Genomic DNA, 24,981 nt, shown 5'->3' with positions numbered 1-24,981 from the left:
CTGTTCTCGCCGTCGCTGCACATCACACCCGACCAAATAAGCCTCCTCGCCGCTCGAGCTCTCACCCCTAAGCTCCACTCGACCAACGTCATCAAGCTTGACTCGATTCGACGAACGTACACATTCTCCCGTTGTCGCCGACCAGCCTCACTCCAGCGACTGACGAGTTCATCACACCTCCACTCGATCCGTCGTCGTCCTCCCCCACTCAGTCGAGCCGGCATCCGTTGAACTCAATCGAGCCATCTTCAACAACACCACTCAAACCGACCTTCCCAACCACTCAATCGAGCCGTTCTCACACCGCCAATCGAGCCATCGAAGCCTCCCTCAATCGACCCGTTCTCAAACCCTCAATCGAGCTATCTTCAACGCCCATCCTTTTGAACACAATCGAGCCACTCTCGATTCTCTCCTCCGCCAAACAAATCGAGTCGACCACCATCTTGTCATCCACTCGATCGGATAATCCTCTCCTTGCACTTTCAAGTTTTAAAACTTCATAATTGCTTTTGTCATTTGTGCACTAACATATTAACGCTTAACTTTGAGTTTATGATTTCTCAGCGAAGCAGAAAGAGTGCTGAGCTAATAGATGAAATGAGAGATGCCTATGGCTGTAAGGCAGGAGAACGCTCATCGTCTAAGTCTATGACGAAGTGTTTCTTAGCAATGAAAAACATGGTCAACGGAGTTGTTGGGGGTTCAGGCCAAGCAGCAGGGTCAAGCAGACCGGCCAATTCGCTCACAAAGAGCAAAAGTCGTGGAAAGATACCGGCACAAGCTTCTAACTCAAGAGAGGAAGGCAGTGATTACGAACAGGAGGAACCTGATTCGCGCTCAGAACAGGCTCCCAGGAAATCTGTAAGATGGAAATCTACCGAGACGAAGTTGACTCCCAAGGAGTATTATGAGCTGTTCCAACAGTGTGAATTTAGTGGAACAAGATATCCGCATCCTGAGACGATGGAGCTACTAGGGATTGAGGAGGATGTTCAGTACCTATTTAGGCGATGCCATTTGGAGCGACTCATGAACACCCCTAAGAATGGATACAAAGAGGAGACTATCCAGTTCCTCTCTACTTTAGAGATGCACTTATACGCGGATGAGCCAGACATGATGTCCGATGGAGGGCTAGGGTACATTACATTCCGCGTTCATGGGCAGTTCTACACCCTCACTTTCAGAACCATCGAAGAGATCTTTGGATTTCTCGGCGGAACGGGGACTACGCTGCAGTTCGATAGGCACGAATTATCAACACTCTGGGTGACGATTGGGAGCACGCTTACATTCACTTCGTCAAAAACGAAGGCGCTGAACCTGAGAAGCCCAATGTTGCGTTACTTCCAGAAGGCGGTGGCCAATGCATTCTATGCCAAGGAGATTAAGGGATACATCACGAATGGCGAGCTTGAAATGATTGATCTAGCGCTCAAGGGACTCTCATTCACGGCAATGGATGGCACCAAGCTGCAAGGTGACACGTCCAATACTTCCGTCTCGCTCTACCTAATCAATTACATGATGTCATACAAGACTTGGGTCTCGCGACTCAAAAGCAACCACTCTCTCGGAGTGATATATATGGGCGGCGTGGCCACATGGTTTCTTGAGGCAGCTGGTGTTCCATTACTATCTGAGCCACACCCACCACGCTGGATCGACGTGAATAACCTTAGATAGTTGCGCACTCTAGAGAGGGGTTTGAGGCAGGGACGATTGATTTACAAGTTTGTGCATCCGGAGGTCGGCACCTCGAGATTACTCCTGCCTTGCGTCGAACTGACTACTATCTTGAGGGGTGAACATGTAGAGTTCATACCTCCCACGGACACTCTCTACGAGTCTTGGGATGAGGTGCAGCGGGTAGAGATTGCAGAAGCAGGAGCAGACCCGATGGAGGAGGACGAAGTTGAGTACCGCCCAGAGCAGTTTCACTTTGAAAAGTACTCAGACTCGAGAATGGCTAAGGGGGAAGGCCAGAGACAAGGCGTTCAGCAGCTTCACCAAGACAATGACGAACTTCATGCGTAAGTTTAGCTGCTCGACTTCCACTACTGTCGTCCCTAGATCTATCCCCGAGGACACTAGACCCATGCCGGGACGCGCCTCCGTGACACTCGAGCCAACTCGTCAGAGAACACTCTCTCTGGTTCCCTCCCCAGCACGTCAATCTTCGTATGTGCCTCGGGAGCATCAACCCTCACCCGCTCCTTCACGCCACTTGCACACAAGTCTAGGGAGGGACAGAGACGCGGTTCGCATGGTTCCAAAGCCTCTTCAAGTCGTCGATCAGCGCGTCGTTCCGCAGCTCAAGGTGAGAAAGAGGTTGAGCAGCAGGTCGAACATCAAGGCGATTATCCGCCTACCGAGGTAGTTGTGCTAGAATCGGACCATGGAGAGTCCAGAGTCGATGACATGCAGTGTGACGAGCAGCCGAACATGTATCAGAACACGCAAGCGGTTGAACAGCAACTCGACCAACCAGCTGCGGTCACTCCCGTGGATCCCGAACACGGTGAAGGACCAGAATCAGGCACCAACTCCTTGGGCGAGCTCCGACTCCTTCTTCTACTACTGAGGTACTCCTACCTTCCCTTATATATACAATTTCATTCCTGCATTGTTCTGTTGTGCTTCTTAAATCCTCCTGAAAAATTTTCTTATACAGGAGACTGTGTAATTTAAGTTTGGGGGAGGGTTTGAGATGATGTATCTGATGTTGTTTTTTTTGTGATTCTTATTTCAATTTTTTGCATCATATCATGATTGAATTTGCATCCATCTATTTCCATAGAAAAACCAAAAAAATTTGAAAATGAAAAAAAAAAAAAAAAATCGACAATTTCCACAAAAACTGAGTGTTAATGTAATTTGCACTTGCATATTAGGATTGAGTCTAGGTTTATTCATATAGGGTTGTTGCATTTAGCATATGGGTTGATGATGATTGTAAGATTGAGTCTAGGTTAGCATGTTGGATTCAATAGGATAGGATCAAGGCCCTTGTTATTAGTTCTTTGATGCTTGTTGATTGAACTTGAAATTGTAAGATTGAAGCATGTTTTGAATTGATATCATTCCCTATCTACCTGAACTTAATCTTGACTTGCAATTATCTTGTTATGCATTGAAATTGAACTCATGGATACCACATACATACTTGGATTATCTTTCTCCTTTTTACCACCCTTGTTAATCCAAGTAGCTGATTCCCATCTTTGGAACAGTTCCCCGCAACATTAACCAACCCTTCTTTCAAGCCAATTGTATTCTTGAGTGTCAGGCCTTTTTCTGAGTTGAGCTTGTTAGAAAGTGTTAGGTTCTAACCAACAAGAGTAGGATCCTGTGTAGTTCTAGTTCGCGTTATCCACACTAGTAGGACTAGGTGAGAACTCGATTTTGGGCATTGGGTATGGATTTGTGCAGAAAAGTAAAGGGTAGAAAGTCTTAAGGAGGGAGATGTGTTTTCAAAGTTTACAAGTCTAGTAAAGGATATGGGTTGAGCAAAGTAAGAAGAGTTACTGGTTATGGGCATAAAATGAAAAGATTAGACAAAGAAAAGAAAGTAAAATGTTTAAGATGTCTAGAGTCCTTAGAAGAAAAGAAAAAAAAAAGAACCTCACTGATAATAAAGATTTCCCAATCCGCTAGAAAGATAAGAAGTGAACTCCTCCTAAGACCAAATCTAAAGAATGAAAGAATGGGTTTGAGATGAAGTTTCTGATGAAGGGTAGAAATAGGACCAACTTCGGTTTGGAATGTTCTTTGGGTAGACAGGGCGCTGCTCTTGTATGTATCAGTTGGTTTCAACCTTTAGCCTTCTCTTAAGCTCAACTCCTTTTCGTGAGACAACCTTGCTCTGTATTGATAATATCACTTGAGAAGGAGACCATCTATGTCTCTGACCTTTTACCCTAGCCAAATGAATTCAATGGCATTGCTTAGCTTGATTCACGGTTCTCTGTTAATGGATGTTAAAGGGAATGATTGATAGGATTGCATGTGTAGATTAAAGAAATAAAGTTCCTTCACCATGCATCATAGTACTAAAACAAGGACCTTGATTCTAACTACTCTGTTCAGCATGTTTTAGGTTCTGAGACCCCATCTTCGCACCTCTCTTCCATACTTTGTTCTTGATTGTTTGGTTGAGGGCAAGCAAAGAATAAGTTTGGGGGAGTATCTTCCATGGCAGTTCTTTATATTACGGTTTGGTAGTGAGGAAGAGTATTTGGCTGCTTTGACAGGAGGACCCTGGAGGATCTTTGGAAGTTACTTATTGGTCTAGGCATGGTCTCTAGAGTTTGATTCGTTGAGGGATGAGATTGATACGACACCAGTGTGGGTAAGGGTGGCGAATATTCCGTTGAACTTTTACCATAAGCAAATTCTAGTGGTGATTGCTAGGGGTTTGGGGAATCCAGTAAAAGTCGATCTACAAACGATGAATTTTTATCGAGCAAGGTTTGCGAGAATTTGTGTGGATGTTAATCTCAAAAGACCATTGAAGGGCCCATTGATGATTAACGGAGAAAGATACTTTGTAGCTTATGAGGGATTGAATACAATTTGCTCGGGATGTGGAATGTATGGACATCTAGTTCATTCATGTCCTATGAAGGTGCAAGAACGACAAGTTGTTTCTGTCCCTGTGGGAACGAGTAAGGACGCTCCAAATAGGGTGGAACGTTCGGATGACGTCTTTGTCCAAGTGAGGCAGAAAAACAGAAAGCCGGAGTATCGACCGAAGGGGGGTCAGTTGATGGTGGCCAGTGGCGGTGTAGGAAAGGAAAAGTCTCTTCGGGAATTATGGAACGGAAGTAATGAGGAAAATATTGCGCTGTCGAATATTTTTGGAAGGATAGCGGTGGATTTGGCAAGACCTGAAAGAAGGGAAGTGATATCTCTGATTGGACCAAATAAGGAAAATATGAATGTTTCGAATCAAATATCCCGAGGAGGTAGTGGCGTGGACGCTAAGGTAGTGGTTTTTAGGGCTGCAGTGGAGAAAAGTGTTAATGGGCCTGGCGATGTACTTAAGAAGGGGAAAAATTTTAAGAGGCCTGAGAAGGGTGTCTCTAAGCCCAATAGTACTAGATCGAATAAGCTCGTGAAAGGCTTAATTTTCGGTCCAACAAAGGGGGAAACTGAAATGACTGTTAATGGCGAGAGGTTACGCATCGAGAAGGCAGCGATGGGGAGACGTGGGGGTGTCGTGGTTACCGGAGATGCAGAGGGACCGGCAGTGAATGGGGGAGATTGTGTGCAAACTGAATCGTTAATGGAGGTTCACTCTGGTAACCTACTAGCTGTTATTCCCAGCGATGTTGCTTTGGCGGAGGGTCGGCTGTCGTCGGAGGAGTCGACGGGTCTCCAAGCTCAATAAGGTTTTGCCTCGGCTTTTCTAGTTGTGATTTGCTTTGTAATGATTAATTTGTTATTGTGTAATTGCCGGAAGGCAAATAAACCTAACTACATGAGGTCAATCCGTTATCTCTTGAAGAAATTCCATACAAATGTTTTAGCTATTTTTGAGACTCATGCTGGGGGTGAGCGTGCAGGACGTATCTGTCGGGGGCTAGGTTTCGAAAATATGTTTCGTATTGATGCGGTTGGCCAGAGTGGAGGGCTCTGGTTGTTATGGCGTTCGGGTATAGGAGATGTTACTATTATGGACTCTTCTGCTCAGTTTATTCATGCGAAGATAGTAAATGGGACAGAGTTGTTGAACCTGATTGTAGTTTATGCCGCACCAATTGTGAGTCAGAGAAGTGGTTTGTGGGATAGACTACGCGAGGTGGTGAGTCAAGTTGTTGGACCTATGGTGATTGGTGGGGATTTTAATACGATAGTACGACTTGATGAAAGGATTGGGGGGAACTGACTCTTATCACCGGACTCATTAGCTTTTGGGACTGGATTAATGAGCTATCTCTGATTGATATGGGATTTTGGGGGAATAAGTATACTTGGAAGAGAGGTAAAGTTGAGTATTTCTTTGTGGCAAAGCGGCTAGACATGGTACTCTACTGTGCTCATGCTCGCTTGAAATGGCAGGAGGCGGTTTTAACACATCTTCCATTTCGAGAGTCTGATCATGCTCTAGTCTATGTGCAACTTATACCGGATGTTGCCCCAAATTACCATAGGAGACCATTCCGGTTTGAAGCTGCTTGGTTGCAGCATCCAGGTTTTAAAGATTTATTGGAAGCTTCTTGGAATCGTGATCTTAGTACACGTGATGCTTTGAAACAGCTAAGCCAGAGGTTGGAGAAGTGGAACCGTGAGATTTTTGGGGATATTAGTAAGCGTAAAGAGAAGTTAGCAAGGGAGTTGGAGCAAGTGCAAATTAGGATTGACCAAAATCAATCTGATGAGTTGCTGATGCGAGAGGATGTCTGGTTGAAGGAATTTGATACGGTGTTGGAGCAAGAGGAGACACTTTGGTTTCAAAAATCAGGGGAGAGATGGATTGTTCATGGTGATCGCAACACGAGGTTTTTTCATACGTCTACGATTATACGGAGGAGCAGAAATCGAATTGACATGCTTAAGGATGATTCCGGTTGCTGGATTTCTAAGGGTGAGGATCTTGAGAAGCTTGTTGTTGATTATTTTAGTAAGTTGTACTCTTTGGATGATGTGAACTTGGATGGGACCAGTTACCAAGAGAAGGGTTTACCTGTCTGACCATGGCGGAGAGGGGCTACTTAAATAAGTCCTTTTCAGCGGTAGAGGTGGAGAAGGCAGTCCGTAGTATGGGGGGTTTTAAAGCTCCTGGGCTGGATGACTTTCAACCTATATTCTATCAACAGAGTTGGGATGTAGTAGGTGAGTCAGTTTTGCGGTTTGTGTTGGAGTTTTTTCGGACAGAGTCTCTCCCTCCGGAAACAAATGATGCTCTTGTGGTACTTGTTCCTAAGTTGGCGACACCGGAGAGGATTACGCAGTTCAGACCCATCAGTTTATGTAATGTGCTGTTCAAAATCATAACCAAAACGATGGTGGACAGATTGAAGGGAGTTATTTCAAAGCTCATTGGTCCTGCACAATCGAGTTTTATTCCGGGACATTTGAGCACAGATAACATTGTGGTGGTGCAAGACGATGTACATTCAATACGTCGTAAGAAAGGGAAGAAGGGTTGGATGTTCTTAAAACTCGATTTGGAAAAGGCGTATGATCGAATTAGATGGGACTTTTTGGAGGATACGCTAAAGGCTTGTGGTCTCTCGGCTGAGTGGGTGGCTTGGATTATGAGATGTGTAACAGGTCCTTCTATGCGATTGTTATGGAATGGTGAGCAGACAAAGCCGTTTAAACCATCTAGAGGACTCAAACAAGGTGATCCCTTATCTCCGTACTTATTTGTACTTTGCATGGAGAGGTTATGTCACTTGATTGAGGAGGAAGTGGAAAGAAAGCATGGAAACCGATAAGTTTATCTGTTGGAGGACCTAAATTATCACATATTTGCTTTGCTGATGATTTAATATTGTTTTCTGAAGCATCTGTTGCGCAAGTTCGAGTGGTGAGAAAAGTGTTAGAGAGGTTCTGTTAGGCATCTGGTCAAAAAGTTAGTTTGGAGAAATCCACAATCTACTTTTCTAAGAATGTCTCTCGTGAGTTGGGTGCCTAGATTAGCATTGAAAGTGGTATCAAGTCAAATAAAGAGTTTGGGAAAATATTTGGGAATGCCAATTCTGTAAAAAAGAATAAATAAAGACATGTTTGGTGAGGTGCTTGCGAAGGTTTCATCTCGTTTGTCTGGTTGGAAAGGGAAGACGTTAAGCTTTGCGGGACAACTTACCTTGACAAAGGAGTTGTTGTTACCTACACACACGATGAACATTATTAAGTTACCTATATCTACGCTGGATAGACTGGATAAGCTGTCTCGTGAGTTTCTATGGGGCTCTACATCTGATTAGAAGAAGATTCACTTAGTCTCGTGGAACCAGGTTTGCAGACCTAAACCAGAAGGGGGTCTAGGGATTCGATCCGCGGCTGATATGAACAAAGCTATGGTTGCTAAAGTAGGATGGAGGCTGCTGCATGATCATACTAGTTTATGGGCTCGGGTGGTGCGAGCTAAATATAAAGCTGGGAGTTTACACAATTCTCGCTGGATGCAGGCTAAGAGTTATTGGTCCTCAACTTGGAGGAGTGTGGGGGTAGGGTTGAGAGAAGTGGTCACTAAATGGTTGAGTTGGGTCATTGGTGATGGTAGACAAATAAAATTTTGGACGGACCGCTGGTTGACAAGTAGACCGTTAATCGAACTGGCTAGCAGACCTCTCCCTCCTGACTATGCTATGCTTACAGTCTAGGATCTTTGGCAGGAGGGGAGAGGGTGGATGTTGTCTCAAGTTCTACCTTATGTCTCAGAGAATCAGCGATTAGAGTTAGCAGCGGTGGTGGTGGATAATGTGACAGGCGCAAGAGATCGCTAGCATGGGGGGAGACATCAGATGGTCGGTTCACGGTCAAGACAGCTTATGATTTGTTGACGCGAGAGGTATGTCGAGGGAAGAACATGAGTCTGTTTTATGATAGGGTGTGGAGTATAGGGTTCCAGAGAGAGTGAGAGTTTTTATTTGGCTAGTGTCATGCCAAGTAATTATGGCTAATGCAAAAAGGTTGCGTCATCATTTGAGTGACTCGGCGGTGTGTCAGGTTTGTAAAGGGGGTATGGAGACTGTGCTACATGTCTTACATGATTGTCCGGCCATGGCATGCTTATTTTGTTCTCAGTCGTTGTTGGAGTGGTTGTATAGTAATCTAGGAGGGGGGACTGATTCTGAAAAACATGCTTGGTCTACTTTGTTTTCTATAGCAGTTTGGTGGGCTTGGAAATGGAGGTGTGGTAATGTGTTTGCGGAGAACTGTTTATGTCGAGATAGAGTTAAATTCATTAAGGATGCAGCAAGGGAGATAACGGAGGTGAATGGGGTGAGAAAGGATTCGGGACCGGCTAAAGGAGAGCGGCTTATACGTTGGTTTCTTCCGCAACATGGGTGGTATAAATTAAACACGGATGGTGCTTCACATGGTAATCCTGGGTTAGCAACTGCAGGAGGAGTACTGAGAAATGCAGATGGGGGTTGGTGTGGAGGGTTTGCTTTTAATATTGGCAGATGTTCGGCAATGCAGGCAGAACTTTGGGGTGTCTACTATGGTTTGTTCATTGCGTGGGAGAGGCGAGTTGTGAGGGTGGTACTGGAGGTTGACTCTGAGGTGGTGGTTGGTTTTCTTACGACAGGGATTGGGGAAACTCATCATTTGTCCTTCCTGGTACGTCTGTGTCATGATTTCTTCACAAAGGATGGATAGTCCAGGTGTCACATATGTATAAGGAGGCTAATTGTCTTGCAGACGGTTTAGCGAACTATACGTTCACGTTACCATTAGGTTTTCATTCTTTTACGCAAGCTCCGTCGTGTGTTAAAACATTGATGCGAGATGATATTTCGGGACTTGCGTGTCCTAGAATTATAAGGTTGTAATTTTTATTTTTTCAAGTCTTAATAAAATCAGCTCGGAGGTTCTAACTCCCGGTTTATTCACCAAAAAAAAAAGTTAAGTGAAGAGATTACTTGAGAATCGAATTTGGATTCTTTGACCAATCTATTCACATTTATGAATCTCGACTGTCTTTTATACTTTTGCGTGTTTTCCTTTTTCTTTGAACATACATCTTTCAAACTATTGGTATATATGAATTATTCTTAAAAAAACTATTGGTATATATGAATTGTTCTTAAAAAAGATTGGGACTGTTTAACTATGACTTCTAAGTTAACTATGACTCAGTTTTTGGGTCTGTCTCTTTACTGTATTTGCTGCCAACTAAATGTTGGGTACTTGATTGATCTTAATTATTGTTTTGGGGGCTAATCTGTTATCTATGAAAAAGACTGGACTAACTCTTCAAAAGCAGTCTAAAGCAGTGGGTGTGATACCTAATTACATATCATTCATAATGTTACAAATATGTAATTGTATCTTGTTTGGCATAGAACGTTAGCCCTGGTCCTCTCCAAAATGAGAAATATATATATATATATATATATATATATATATATATATTTGTTAGAAAATTTTAGAATTAATAAAGAAATACATTTATCAAAATACCATATTTTATTTATACATACCGATCCAAATGATAAATCGGTAAGAACAATACTTAGGTTCACTCCTACTGGTGAACCTCTTCGTTCACTCCCTTATAAAATAAAGAAATAAAATCTTTATACGCTATTATAAAAATAAAAACTTAAACTGCTCTATTAAAAACCCAGACCGATATATAATTTCATTCTAATTGTAAAATCTAAATTTTAATCATCTCATTTGTATATCCAAACCGACATATAATTTCGTTTTAATTATAAAATATAAACCCTAACTATCTCATTTGTAAACCCAAACCGATATATTATTTCGTTCTAATTGTAAAATCTAAATCCTAACTATCTCATTTGTAAACCCAAACCGACATATAATTTTGTTCTAATTGTAAAATCTAAACCCTAACCACATTATTTGTAAACCCAAACCGACATATAATTTTGTTTTAATTGTAAAATATAAACCCTAACCAGTTAACTTGTAAATCCAAACTGACATATAATTTTGTTTTAATTGTAAAATCTAAACTCTAATCACCTTATTTGTAAACCAAACCGACACATAATTTTGTTCTAATTTTGAAAATCTAAACCAAACCAAAATTTAACTGTTTTTAATTAAAAGTATACAGAATTTATTTTATTTATTTGTTTCGCCTTTTAGTTTAATTTTGAGTTATTTTTTAAACGAAATATTAGATGGAAGATTCTGATTGGTCGAGAGTAGAGGAGGTGAACAAAAAGGTTAGGGGTGAACCTAAGTAGTTTTCAATCGGTTATGGAGGAATTTGGCTGAATTACTGAACTTTCTTCAATTCTTTATAATTTTTGGTTGAATCTAACTAAATTTTTACATATCTAAATAGTTAGCGGTTGAATCTGGAGAGCCTTTTTTGTAGTTGTGATTTTTAACAGAAACTAATGAAATAATTAAGTCTTAAACTGAAAATATGGACAAAATATGTAGATATAATAATAGAATAAGTAAAAATTATCTAAATACAAATAAATCGAATTCTATTATGTAATTGTGTAGTATACTAGTAAATCGACACTACATTTATTTTACAACTGAATGCTAATCCTACTATATTAATTGAGAAGTACAAATATGAAACTAACCTTCAAATGTGTAAATAATTACATTCAATTGCCATTAAAAAATTTTAGTTAAGCTTAATTAATTAATTTAAATAAATAAAATTAATTAAAAATAAAAACACTCACAGATCAAATATTAAAAAATATAAAAAAATAAAAATAAAAATATTTTCTCTCTCTAATAAATATTATGGCCGAAATTAGTAAATATTTTTTTTAAAAAAATATAAACCAATTAGAATTTTAAAAACTAAGATTTTATATGCAAGTATACAATATAATTATTTTTAATAACTAAATTCGAAGATTTTGTTAAGAGTACATATTATGATTCTCCTATCATCTTTATTTTATTTTATCTACAAATTCTTTGGAATTTTCATATAATACTTATGATTAATAAAATGCAGAATTTTTTCTGCATATGTTGTGATTAGAAATTTTTTAAAACGAAGATATATTACCCAATCTATGAAAATGTGTATTTTAATTTCCACATTGGCTAGTTGGTAAAACTAAATTTAAATAGATGATGAATTAATAATTTTTATTTGCTCACAACTATAATATTAAAATTACTATTTTATATTTCACAAAATAATGATGCAAATACAACGAACAAACAATAAAAATGAAATAATTTGTCAAAAATAAAATACTATAACATTCTAAAATAATTAGTATTCAAATAGACTAATAGATTTACAGAATAATTAAAAATAAATATTTCCCAAACAAAATAGTTTTTTAAAAAAATATAACAATAACTTTTATTATTATATTATAAATTTTCTTAAAAATGTTGATCCGTGCTTTAAGCACGGGATATCTCCTATTATAAATTAATATATTGGTACACAAAACTGAGTTATTTTCCATTTTTTAACTATTACAAAAAACTAAATAATTAATGAAATCTTTGTCAAAGTATTATTGAAAAAAATAATTTTGAAACATGATAATATAATATAAGATTATTTAATTGCTTTTTATTAGTTTATGAGATATTTTGAGAAATACTGTTTTCAATATTGCCCCTTTTATTTAGCCATTATTAATTCTGAAAAAAATATAAAATTTTATAAGGTTTATAAGATACTTCTGTATAGTAACTAATCTCCATATCATCCATCTATTTTAACTTTCTTTAAAGTATGATAGTAACGGAGACTCATCCCAAAATATTTATAAAGTTTTATAACTTTTAAAGGTTTTACAAGGTTTGAAGGGGGTTTTAAAATATTTTAAAAATGCTGATAAAAATATTTATAGAGTACATATAAAATTTAATACACATATAAAAATAGTTTGTGTATATTTCATAAAAATATCATATTTTTAGTGGCATTTTTAATAAAGTTTTAGAAATAGGAGAAGTTTGTAAAGTGGTATTGGAAAAGGGATATTTTACAAATTGTCCCTTACTGTAAACAATGATATGGTAATTAAGAACATTATATTTTTTTGATATTTTAAATAATATTATTAGCATATGTTTTTTTTTTGAAATTTGATAAATTTGTTAAAAAATATCTTTAAATTAATTAAAATAATCCAAATATGAGGTGTAACTTTTTTATATAGAAAATATTTTCACTCAAAGAAACCTAATTAACACTAACGTTACTTGATATCTAGCGGTTATCACTACAAAAAGGTTATTTTGTAACATTTATTATTATTAATAACAATAATAATTAATGCAGCCGAATGACCCGCTTTCTCAACCTACCTAGAAGAGATCCAAAACGATAAGAGGAGTTTTCAGGATTTTTTATTAATTTTAGTTTCTCGTCAAGCTAATACTAAAGCGGATAATTTGGCTCGTAAAGTACGGGCCGAACCGCTTTGAGTTTATTTGTAAACGATGTTCATTCGCATTGGCTGTTTTAAGCTAATCAATTAAAGTTGTTGACAAATAAAAACAATAATAATTAACGATGATATTTTATTTTGCATATTATTCAGAATTGTAATAAAAGAAAATATGTTGTTAATATTTGTATCATCGGAAATCACAACTTGTTAATGATGATATTTTATTTTGCATATCATTCTGAATTGTAATAAAAAGAAATATGTTGTTAAATATTTGTATCATCATTGTATCATAGGTTATTCTGTAAAATTTTAATTAGGGTAAGTACAAGTAGCATATACAGTAAAACTTTTATAAAGTAATAATATTGGGACCATTACATTTTATTAATTTATAAAGTAATAATAGTTATTTTATATTGTAAATTGATAATTATTACTCCCTCTGTTTTTTATTAGTTGTCGTTTAAGGTTGTTTCACATAGATTAAGAAAACTATTAATTTTTTTGTTTTATATCTTTTAAATATAAATTTTCTAATTTTTTGATTGGTTAAAACATTAAAACAGTCGGATAAAATTGGAATATTTATCAAACATTTGCATTGGAAATCTAAAACGACAAGTATTAGGACACAAAATTTTAACTCTAGAACGACAATTAATAAAAAAACGGAAGGAGTAGTTTGTAGATATATATTTTAATTATTAAAAATTTAAAAAATTATGAATTGAGATAATCTTACCAATATAAAATTAGACTTTCGGATGTTATCAATTTTATGGATACTGGACAAGAAGAGTATTCCGTTCCTAAAAAAACAGGTACATCTAGGTTATATACGTAAAATAAATGAAATTGAAACCGAATCCAAATTTAATTTAACAATTGGAAATGTTTGGATTAGTTTACAATAATATATACGTAAATATTAACGTCACCTAACTAAATATTAGTTTAGAATAATATTAACGTCACCTAACTAAATCATATATTTCTTATAGATAGAGGTTTACGTGAATCTTTTTTCCAATTTTTTAAAAAATTACGCAAATATAACTCCACACATACGTGATGGTCCAAACCTAGTTCAACTATAGTGGAGAGATATCATGTTTTTCTTCAACCTTCGGACGAGCTTCGGATCATCGACTTCCTCATGATTTTGGCTCCGGTGGGTTTTTACAGAGTCTCGATACAAATCCATTTCTGAAGAATCAGTGTTACAGCAAAAGCGGTGATGCTCTGGATTTGAGTAGAAAGTTTAACAAAATGGGTATCTCTTGTGACATGAGCATTTGGACCAAACCTGAAGGAAATAGGGTTTTTCGAGCTCCAGCCGCCATGGAAGTTTACAAAAAACTTGGACCTTTTTCTTCAAAGGATAGTCTGGTTGGGAACGATGAGTTCAAGGGTTCGTTGATGGCTGAAGGAAATAGGTTTTATGACTTTATCAAACCATATCCGCCATGGAAGGTTCTGGAGCTTCTTATCCAGAAGAGAGTACTCAGATGAGAAGGTATTTGAAGGAAGATGAGCCTAAGATCAATGGCGGTTTGCCTCTGAATCTCGTCTCCATGGTTAACAGTTACGGATCTGTGAACTTGATGGCCAAAGATCAGATTGTTTGTCGAGTTTTGCAGAAACTGGTCGAAGAAGGAACGTTTCATGAAGCTACTAAGGTTATATTCCATGAGATCATTGACCATGTCGTTGAACTCTCCATGGATCCTTTTGGGAATTGCATCGTCCAGAAGCTGTTAGATGTGTCTGATGAGGAACAGAGAACGTTAAAACCAAGGGAGCTTATCAGCATCTGCCTTGACACTTATGGGTAAGCTTCTCTTTCTACCAACTTTGGTAAATTTGAAAACCATTGATTCATTAATTTAGTCAACAAGTCCACGAGTTCAATATAGAGATGGAGATATTTCATCTTTTGAGGATTAAGATGAAAATCTTTTTTGTTTATGGAAATATTTGAAATCTCTGCACATCAATAAAAGAATGAATTTGATTTGTACTTTTTGGACAAACCAAATTTGCAAAATTCAGGACTACAAGAAATAAAGCTGAGAGCTTTAGGGTAAAAATCCACTGGTTAATGCGTTTTTGAATTCTACCTTCTGGCTAATTTGTTTATGAATCAAAACAGGACAAGGGTTGTACAAAAGATGATTGAAACCGTGAAAACTAAACAGCAGATTGCATTGGTGAAGTCAGGTCTTAGACCGGGCTTTCTTGCTCTTGTTAAAGATCTGAATGGGAATCATGTGATACAGAGTTGCTTGGAGTTCCTTGGTCCTAATGACAACAAGGTTTACTTTAATCACCATCTTTTTGTTTCCTACTTAAGCTTTGATTAATGATGTGAACTTTGGTGTCAGTTTTTGTGTTAGAAGCTGTTACTAACTATGCTGAGATTGCTGGCACATATCTTAATTTCTTTATTTTGTTTCTTACTTAAGCCCTGATGAATGTTGTGAAATCTGGTGTCAGTTTGTGTTTGAAGCAGCTACAAAGTACTGTGCTGAGATTGCAGTTCATCGCCACGGATGCTGTGTGCTTCAATGCTGCCTTATAAACTCTGTTGGACCGCAACATGAGAGACTCGTCGCTGAGATATCAAGAAACGCACTTCACCTTTCACAGGATCCTTTCGGGTTAAATTCATATCTAGACTGTATACTCAAAAAAAGTTTCTTAATGTTAAAGTTTGTATAGTTTGAAAAACTCTCTTTATGGTTTGTGGAAATGGACAGGAACTATGTGGTGCAGTGCCTAATAGAGCAAGAAGTTTCTGCAGTGAAGTTGCTGGTTCAGTTTAGACTGCATTACGCCGAGCTAGCGACTCAGAAGTTTAGTTGCTATGTGATTGAGAAGTGTCTAAGTATGTATCCAGAGAGTCGGGCTGAGATCGTCCGCGAGCTCCTCTATGTTCCAAACTTTGAATATCTTCTGCAGGATCCTTATGCGAATTATGTGATCCAAACAGCTCTTTCTGTAACCAAGGTAAAATCATACATATTTTATACAACCAAAAGCTTCCAAAAACAGAAATTCACATGGGTTTGGGGGTTGGTTGAAACAGGGAGCTGTTCGAGCTAGATTGGTGGAGAAGGTTGATAGGTTTGGGAAACTACAGTCGAATCCTTATTGCAAGAAGATATTCTCCAAGAGCATCTTCAAGATGTGACTTTGATTAGTACCCAAAAAAAAAAAAACGGTTGGTATTTTGTATTTCAAGACCGGATAGGGCTTTAGAAAGAGACAATCCCTTAATGTTTTTGTTGTCGGTCTCTTCTTCCGAAGTGATTAACCTGCTAACCTGTGTTTTAGGCCATTACTCTTTCATATAGTAGATATATAGGAGATTTTCTCTCTCTTTCTCTCTTTTTGCATTATTTGGAACTCAAAACAGACAACCAAAATAATAAACAAGGTTTTGGAATAACAAAACTAAACAATGTGAAATTCATAAAAAACAAATATGGGTGACCACTTTAATATGAGGTCAAATCAGTTTTTAGTTGAAAGGAATTAAACATAGAAACGTTAAGCCTGATCAAGAACATGAATCGTGGTTCTTGAGGTCGACCCAGGGGAACCGTACTGTGCAGGAGCTGGCCGCGGAGTTAAGTCGGTTTGTGGTGTATGCAGGTCGGTCGTTGGAGCCAGAGTCGGCTCAGGTGCGGATATTCTTGTTAGCTTTTCGCGATGACCTGAGGGCTCGATGCAAGTGGAGAGTTACGTTACGAGAGTCAAGCTGGTGGAGACTGTAGTAGGGATAGATGATGACTTGAGAGCACAAGCGGTGGTGGTCAGTCCTTCTGTGCAAACAAAGCGGACTCAATCTCATCTGTTCTTAGCAAGAGTGGAAAACTTGCGCAGGAGCAGAAGTGAAAGTTTGATACCATGCAGAGGACGGGTACAAGTGCGGGATGTTTCGGGTGTGGTAGCTTGGAGCACAGAGTGGCGAGTTATCCGTAGAGGGGCAACCAGCCAGTGTTGTTGACGAGGGTGTGTTACCACTGCATAGAGGCGGGACATCTCAGATCAGCGAGTCCATAGCTGTATCCGATGACTGTGGCGGTGATGCAACTAGGAGTGTAGCAGGATTGATAGACGGTGTTGCCATTACCAACGGCACCGTGTGTGTACTATACCGTAGAGACGGGAGGAACCAGTGCCAACGCGATCACAAGTATAATTTCTAACTTAACTTTGTGGTTTATGTCATTTTGGGACATTATGGTTGCATGTGATGAACGCTAGGGTTCTTAGTAGATAAAGTTTGTGTAGGGACCTTATTGGTGGGAGGACTTTTGTCCCACGTATTGTTTGATTCTGGTGCAACTCATTATTTCATTACTCTGAAATATGCTGAGAGCAACAACATTTATGGAGATCCTAGAAAGTGGTTCATGGCCGTTAAGGTTGCTAGGGCCGTGTTGATCTAGGTCCATGGACGGGCGCGAGGTGAGGATATTCAGGTGGTTGAGGATTCGATGCCTGCAGATCTGGTTATCAGCCAGTAGAGTTGTATGATGTTATACTGAGCATGGATTGGTTGCATTGGTACAAAGTACATTTGGATTATCCTTCGGGTAGAGTTGCATTTGAGCGGTACAGAGGGAAGCATTTGGTTTATCGGGGAATGTGGCCGACTTCAGAGAGTATGCTTAACTCAGCTGTGCAGGCAGAGAAAATGATCAGGAAGGGTCATCAGGTGTACCTGGCTACTATTTCTATGTCAGAGTCTACAGGGCAGGTTGTTGTTAGTGAGATTCCTGGTTTGGGAGTTTGAGGACATATTTTAGTTGTTGCAGGGGTTACCACCATCTCGGTCTGATCCCTTCAAGATTGATTTGGAACCAGGGATGACACCTTTTTCTAAGTCCCCCTACAGGATGGCTCCAGTAGAGATGGTGGAGCTGAAGAAGCAGTTGGAGGATTCGTTGGGCAAGGAATTCATTCGTCCTAGCACTTCACCGTGGGGAGCGCCGGTGTTGTTTGTTAAGAAGAAGGACGACATTTTCCGCTTATGAATAGATTATCGGGATCTAAAACGGGTCACTGTAAAGAACAAGTATCTTCTTCTGCGAATTGATGAGTTGTTGGATCAGTTAAGGGGTTGCTATTTGGTTCTCCAAGATTGATTTTGCATCAGGTTACCATCAGATTCTGAAAGACAACATGGACGTCAGTAGAACAGCTTTCTGGACAAGATATGGGCACTGCGAGTTCGTGGTGATGCCCTTTGGTTTGACTAATGCGCTAACTGTGTTTATGAGGTTGATGAACAGTGTGTTCCAGGAGTTTTTGGATGAGTTTTTCAACTTCATCAACGACATTCTGGTGTATTCCAAGAGTCTTGAGGAACATGAGATTCATTCGAGGGCAATTCTGAGGCAGCTGCAGGAGAAGAAGCTGTTCGCTAAGCTGAGCAAGTGTACTTTCTGCTAGAGGGAGATGGGTTTTCTAGGTCGCGTTGTTTTTGCAGAGGGAGTTTCTGTTTTCCCGAAAAGATTGAGGCTATTAGAGATTGGCCTACACCGAGTAATGCCACAGAGATCATGAGTTTTATTGGATTGGCAAGATTAAACATAAAGTTTGTGAGGGGTTTGGCGAGTATGGAGCAGCCGATGACTAAGCTAACGGGGATGCATGTTCCTTTTATGTGGTCACCGGAGTGTATGGCAGCTTTTGCAAGCCTAAAGCAGATGTTGACGAGTACACTAGTATTGGCATTGTCGAAGCAAGATAAGTTGTATATAGTGTATACAAATGCTTTCAGAGATTTTTTGGGGTGTGTGCTGATGCAGGAGGGTAAGGTTATTGCCTATTCTTCGCGGTAGATGCGAAATCATGAGGAAAACTAGCCAACTCATGAGTTGGAGATGGCAGTTATGGTTTTCGATTTAAAGATTTGGAGGTCTTATCTTTATGGCGGGAAGGTACAAGTGTACACAACTCATAAGATCCTGAAATATATCTTCACTGAGCCTGAGCTGAATTTGAGGCAGAGGCGGTGGATGGAATTGATGGCAAATTATAATCTGGATATAGCTTACCCTCCCCCCTCCTCCGGTAAAGCTAACTTGGTGGCAGATGCTCTAAGCAGGAAGTGGGTTGATTATGCTCAGGAGGATATTATGGAGTCCTTGTTGAGTGAAATTAGTACTTTAAGATTGTGTGCTATTGATCTAGAGTTAAATCAATAAACCAAAGCACACTCAACCACAATCTAGTGGTGTCGTCGTAGCACTTCAGGGTCGAATCCACAGAGACCAAGAGATGCACTATGAAATTATACAGATCAAGTATAGCTAAAGCAATAAGAAAGATTGTTTTTCAATTAACCGATCAAAGACAGAAATTAAATGAAAGTTTGTAAATCAAGCGAAGGTATTGGGCGTAGGGAATCTTTAGGGTTTACGATCATGAATTCAGATGATAAATTGGGAAAGCATTAGACACCGTTCTTGAACTCAAATCTCGAATGTAAAACTAGCCTACTGTCGCAGTGTTAGTTTTCTATGCAAGGAATTGATAAATCTCTAAACTGTCGTTTGAATCTAAACAATCCTAGCAAGCAATAAGCTCAAGTTTGATTATGTTCACAAGGTGCCTCAACTTCAACTGTCGTTGGCTAAGGATCACCTTGCTCACCTATGTTCTTTTCCAGCAACTCAACAACACTTTTGGTGCCCCGATGAGTTAAACCTAAGATCTTAATCTAGGTGATCAATCTAGCTTAAGCATTAAGAACAACTATAGATGAAGATTAATAAGATCAATCCCTAATCTAACAAATCTAGCATCAATTAATCATGGAAACCCTTCTGAAACCCTAAACCCAACAGTGAAACTACTCATACATGGAGAAGCAGAAACAGCAAATCAAAGATGAAGAAAACATAATTGAATTACAAAAGAATAGAAAATAGAGTTTAGAGATCTTCTCCAAAGTGTCAAGAAGGATTAGAGATCTTCTCCCTTTTGCTCTCAATACAAAATAGTCTTAAAAAAAAAAGCTTATGTCTCTGGAGGTCGTGCCTCTAACTTAATTATCAAAATAAAACCCTAAAAGTCGGTTTAAAACAAAAAAGAAAAAGTTGCGTCGGGCCCGGGATCGCTCCATCTGCTTGCTAGTCCGAACAGTCTTCACCAAAATGGCTCCAGATGCTTGTCTTCATCCCCAAAACACTCAGTTTCCTTCAAAAGCAACCTAGAACCTGTACAGACTCACAAAAGACTAAAAAGACTCTAAAAGCACACTTGGACTCAATAAAAGACTCAAAACAAATACCAAGACTATGGGTAAAATCCTATAAAATACAGACACATCAATTCCCCCGGACTTGAATATTTGCTTGTCTTCAAGTAAGAACAGACAAAAACTCAAGAACAGAGAAAAGGTTTGAAAGTGGAAACTCACATATTCTTTGGACCCTCTTCTTTGCACTCTTCATCACATCAAATCAAGAACTACTTTCTGTACTCTGACCATGATTAGGATCAACACTCCCTACTCTGAACTTCACGGCCTTAGAGAACCTTCAGTCTCTCCATCGTTGTCTCTCTAAATCAGCTTAGTAAAAGAGTGCGGTCTTACCATGGGAGTATCGATCATTGAACTTAATTGACTCCTTCAACCTTTTATCGCCCAAGACCTCCTCTTATGCTCCCTTTCCTCTCTCTTTTCTCACTTCCAAAGGATTGATTTCTCCCTAATTTTCTAGGGTATCATTTTATTTTTTTTATCAATCCTTTGCTCTTTTCTGGTGGACAGGTTTCCATGAGTTCGGAAAGATGCACGGGTTTACGCACAACCCTCGGTTCACTTCTTTTATTACTTATATCCTTTTCTTCTTTCTTCTTCTTTTTCTCTTTTTTTTAACTGAGTGCTGAAGGGAAGAGAGAGGGGAAGCATACTTTGTGAGGAGATGCATGTCTTGTATCGCTTAAGGGAGGAGTCATGTTCAATGTATACCAAGCCCCAAGGTAAGCAATTAAGTCCGGTTAAGTCATGTCAAAGCTAGAGACAACTTCTAGTTCAACTTAGTGTTCTCCTTGGCGAGTGTCTTTTGGGGCGTGTTGAGACTGTCATGTTCATTCCAAGCTTCATTCAAAAATCAAAAGTACTAAAGCAATCATAAGAGTGTTAGCTCAAAGCAAAAGATTCCTAGAAATGATCATAGTTTCCCAAATTTTTTTGTTTTTTTGTTTTTTTTTAGACACGACACACTGACTTACTTCACTCGCAACCAAAGAAAACGATATTAGTAACATGGAGACATCCCTCCCCCGGACTTACTTCACACCATCCCGGTGTGAAAGCAAAGCCAAGAAAAAGGGACTTCCACAACAAAAAATAAGAAAAAATGAAAAAGAAAAAGTAAGGACAAGAAACAAAAATCGGTGATCTCGCAGCTGGTGTCGGAGTGGGATCGACTGATCTGAAACATTATTGAACTTGGAGATACCCGCACCAAACCAACGGGATCGATCGATCTGTAAGGAGGATCGACCGATCCAAAGCTCATGGAACAAAAAATTTCGCATCTTCTGCGTTTGGAACCTGTTCCTGTAAACACTTAACACCGGACGTGATTTCACAGTAATAAATCCTAAAAACAAAACCAAAATCCTAAGACAAATAATAAAAAAAATGAAAGGGTAAGTCAGCACAAACCCCATGGGTTGCCTCCCATAAGCGCTTATTTAAGGTCTATAACTTGACTGTGGTTTCAGGTGTCAAGTGATGGGAGGATGAGAACTCATATCAGAACAAGCTCTCCCATTCGTCAGTTTAAGCTCCAGAATTTTTTTCAGCATACCATCCATTGCTTCTTGGTCTTTTTCTTTAAACTCCGGAGTGAGGATGGTTGTAACCTTAGAAAAAGGCCGAGACTTTCCTTTACACTTCACCTTGTACTCAATGGTGTCTCTAACATATTTCTGGAGTACCAAGGTTATGTGAAGATCTGGTATTACTCTCTCTATCTTTGGCTTGTCTCTCTTCTTAACCTTCTTAAAACTCTTCTTAGAAGAATGAGTGTCTCCATCCAGGACTTCGTTGACCTCATTCGTATCACCATTCTCTCCCATTGTCATGACATCCACCTTCTTCTCATGTTCTACAACTAGACAAGAGCCATGTTGTATAGCTTCATTTGCAGTGATTGCCTTGTAGAAGACTTTATCATCAATGTTAGAGAAAGTTATCCTCTTATTAGGCAAGTCAACAACTGCTCCCACTGTTGCTAGGAAAGGTCTCCAAGGAATCAAAGGCATAATAGAACCTTCGCTCATTTCCACAACATGAAAATCTGTAGCAACCAAGCAACTCCCAACTCGAACATCTAAATTACTAATGAAACCATGTGGAGTTGTGGAAACAGCATTTGCAAACTTAAGAGAGACCTTATAAGCCTTCATATCATCAATCCCCAACCTCTCTGCAACAGCCTTAGACATTACGTTCACACTGGATCCAGTGTCACAAAGGGAATCCTCAAAGTTCACTCCTAAGATGGAGCATGGAACAACAAATTTTCCTGGATCTTCTAACTTGGGTAGTCTTTTCAAAGCTGGAGCATGAATGTTCTTCTTCTCTAGAGCCAAAAACGCCTTAACCTCCACCAAATCTTTTTCTTCAACCACAACATCATTGTAAACCTTCTTAAACAAAGAGATATGATTTACTGCCTCTGTAAAGGAAATGTCAGCTGTGAACTCACTCATAACTTCTTTGTACCGATCATACTTCTTTTCATCCAGAGGTCTCTTCACATGTCTTCTTGGAAAAGGAATTTGTGGCCTATAGGGCTTTGGTTCCACAAGAAGTGATTCCTTCGCATCTGTATCAGAGACAAACGAGCTGGAATTTTCCATACCTACAACAGGGACTGGCCGTTCTGTACGTAGATCGGTCGATCTGAGACTTTCCGAGACAAGTTCTGCGTTATTGATGGGATCAACTGATCTATAGGGGGGACTAGTCGATCCAACTTCTCTGGAGATCAGACTCGAATTATCAGAATGGATGGGACCGGCCAGTCTAGGCTCAGGACTGATCGATCCTGTCTCTGCGGAAACCAAACAAGAGTTGATCACAACACAACTCTGTCCATCTTCGATTCCACCATGGAGTGTGATAGCATTACATGACTCTTTGTTCTTAGAGCTAGAAGAAATAGTAGAGACTCTCTTATCAATGGAATCAACACGTGAACTCAACCTCTCAAATTTCCCATTCAAATCATTGTACATGCTATCAATATTGACATTAATCTCAGCATAACTTTTCTTATGGCCCTCCAACAGTGCTTGCATCATCAATTCGAGTTTGTTATCTTGTAGAGCTGAAGATGGAGCGTGGTATCCTTGGGTATTTGAGCTATTAAATCCAGCACCTTTGTTCTGAAATCCTTGCGAGAAGTTACCTTGTTGATTATGTGGAGGATACACTTGATCTTGAGGATTTTCAACGTTGGTGCTTCTGTAGGAGAGATGAGGATGATTTCTATAATTCTGATTAAACCCATGATTCTGATAGTTCCCATGTCCTCCTACATAGTTCAGCTCCTCTGTCCCCTCAAAACTTGAATTTACTCTAACTTGTTGATACGCACCCGTCTGCCCGTCGCACATGTTGACAGCTTGCTGATCTCTCTTCAAAAGAAGGTCTACCTTGGCAGTGAGACTCTTAATAACATCTGTATTCACGGAGCTAAGAACATGCACAGAACAATCGTACTCATGGCTATGATTGCTGTTACTCGCTGCAAGGTTTTCGATCAAGAGATTTGCTTCAGCGGCAGTGTTAGTAGAAAAATCTCCTCTACTGGCAGTATCGAGTGCCATCTGGTACTTCTGGTCAATTCCTCCATAGAAGATGTTCATAAGATTCTCTTGTGAAAAGCCATGACGAGGACAGTCCCTCATATACTCCATGAATCTCTCCCACGCTTCACAAAAAGACTCTGTACCACCTTGTGAGAAAGTAGTGATCTTGCTCCTTAACATAGCGGATCGTGACTTAGTGTAGAAGTGGTTTAAAAACGCTGCTCTACACTGCTCCCAAGTGGTAAGTGATCCTCGGTCCAAGAGATTTAGCCATCTCAAAGCCTTATCTCCTAAAGAGAATTGGAACAAAGTCAACATGAGGTAATCATATGGAACTCCATTAGACCTTGTTGTACTAGCCAATCTCTCAAAAGCTTCAATATGGTCCAGAGGGCTCTCTGATGCTAATCCATTAAACACACGGTTCTGAACCAAATTGATGAGACTGTGCTTAATCTCATAGTCTTGTCTCGCAGGAGCTGGAGGTTGAATCGCAGACCGATTCGCAAATAGCCTGTTGTGAGCATCCTCATCCCTTAAGGTGGTTTGCCTTGCAGGTAGATTCAGTACAGCTTGCTCTTGCTGCCTCTGCTGTTGTTGGACGATTCCCAGCTGAAGATTGGGCGGGTTAGCCCCTGTGTTCTCTCCGTCAGCCATAGAATTGGTCTGGGTTTTTGCTCTCCGGTTCTCGCGTTCAAGCTGTGCTAACTCCTTGTTTCGCAGGTTACGCAAATCAGTAGGCTTGTGGCTTCTTGTTTGCATGCACCTGAAACGAAAGAGGAAGAACGCAAGAACAAGACAGTAAAAAAAAAAAAAAACCTTAGACTAAATGTCAATCTAAAATTTCAAAGGCAACGTTTTGGTCCCCGACAACGGCGCCAAATTGATCTAGAGTTAAATCAATAACCCAAAGCACACTCAACCACGATCTAGTGGTGTCGTCGTAGCACTTCAGGGTCGAATCCACAGAGACCAAGCGATGCACTATGAAATTATACAGATCAAGTATAGCTAAAGCAATAAGAAAGATTGTTTTTCAATTAACCGATCAAAGACAGAAATTAAA

General features: G+C 39.3%; 1 protein-coding gene, 1 non-coding gene and 1 pseudogene across 2 annotated transcripts; all 3 read left to right on the top strand.

The window, feature by feature from the left end:
• Positions 1-2,448: 2,448 nt before the first annotated feature.
• On the top strand, positions 2,449-5,395 carry LOC147928402 (uncharacterized). The gene is made up of 3 exons (XM_087486126.1): positions 2,449-2,557; positions 2,678-2,685; positions 4,298-5,395. Exons 1-3 carry the CDS (start codon positions 2,449-2,451, stop codon positions 5,393-5,395), a joined length of 1,215 nt encoding a protein of 404 aa, XP_087342252.1.
• Positions 5,396-8,631: 3,236 nt separating this feature from the next.
• On the top strand, positions 8,632-16,323 carry LOC104743820 (putative pumilio homolog 10; annotated as a pseudogene).
• A 7,665-nt stretch (positions 16,324-23,988) lies between these two features.
• On the top strand, positions 23,989-24,095 carry LOC147928401 (small nucleolar RNA R71). The gene has a single exon (XR_015581141.1). It is a non-coding gene; the product is annotated as a small nucleolar RNA R71 (small nucleolar RNA).
• Positions 24,096-24,981: the final 886 nt, after the last annotated feature.

Source organism: Camelina sativa, chromosome 14 (assembly GCF_030686135.1).
Source record: "Camelina sativa cultivar CO46 ecotype springtype chromosome 14, ASM3068613v1".
Lineage (NCBI taxonomy): Eukaryota > Viridiplantae > Streptophyta > Magnoliopsida > Brassicales > Brassicaceae > Camelina > Camelina sativa.
This window is presented reverse-complemented; position numbering and strand designations above follow the sequence as displayed.

What these genes read in the sequence shown, in the direction of transcription:
- LOC147928402 (XM_087486126.1), top strand. Translation starts at nt 2,449, where the DNA reads ATGTATCAGAACACGCAAGCGGTTGAACAGCAACTCGACCAACCAGCT.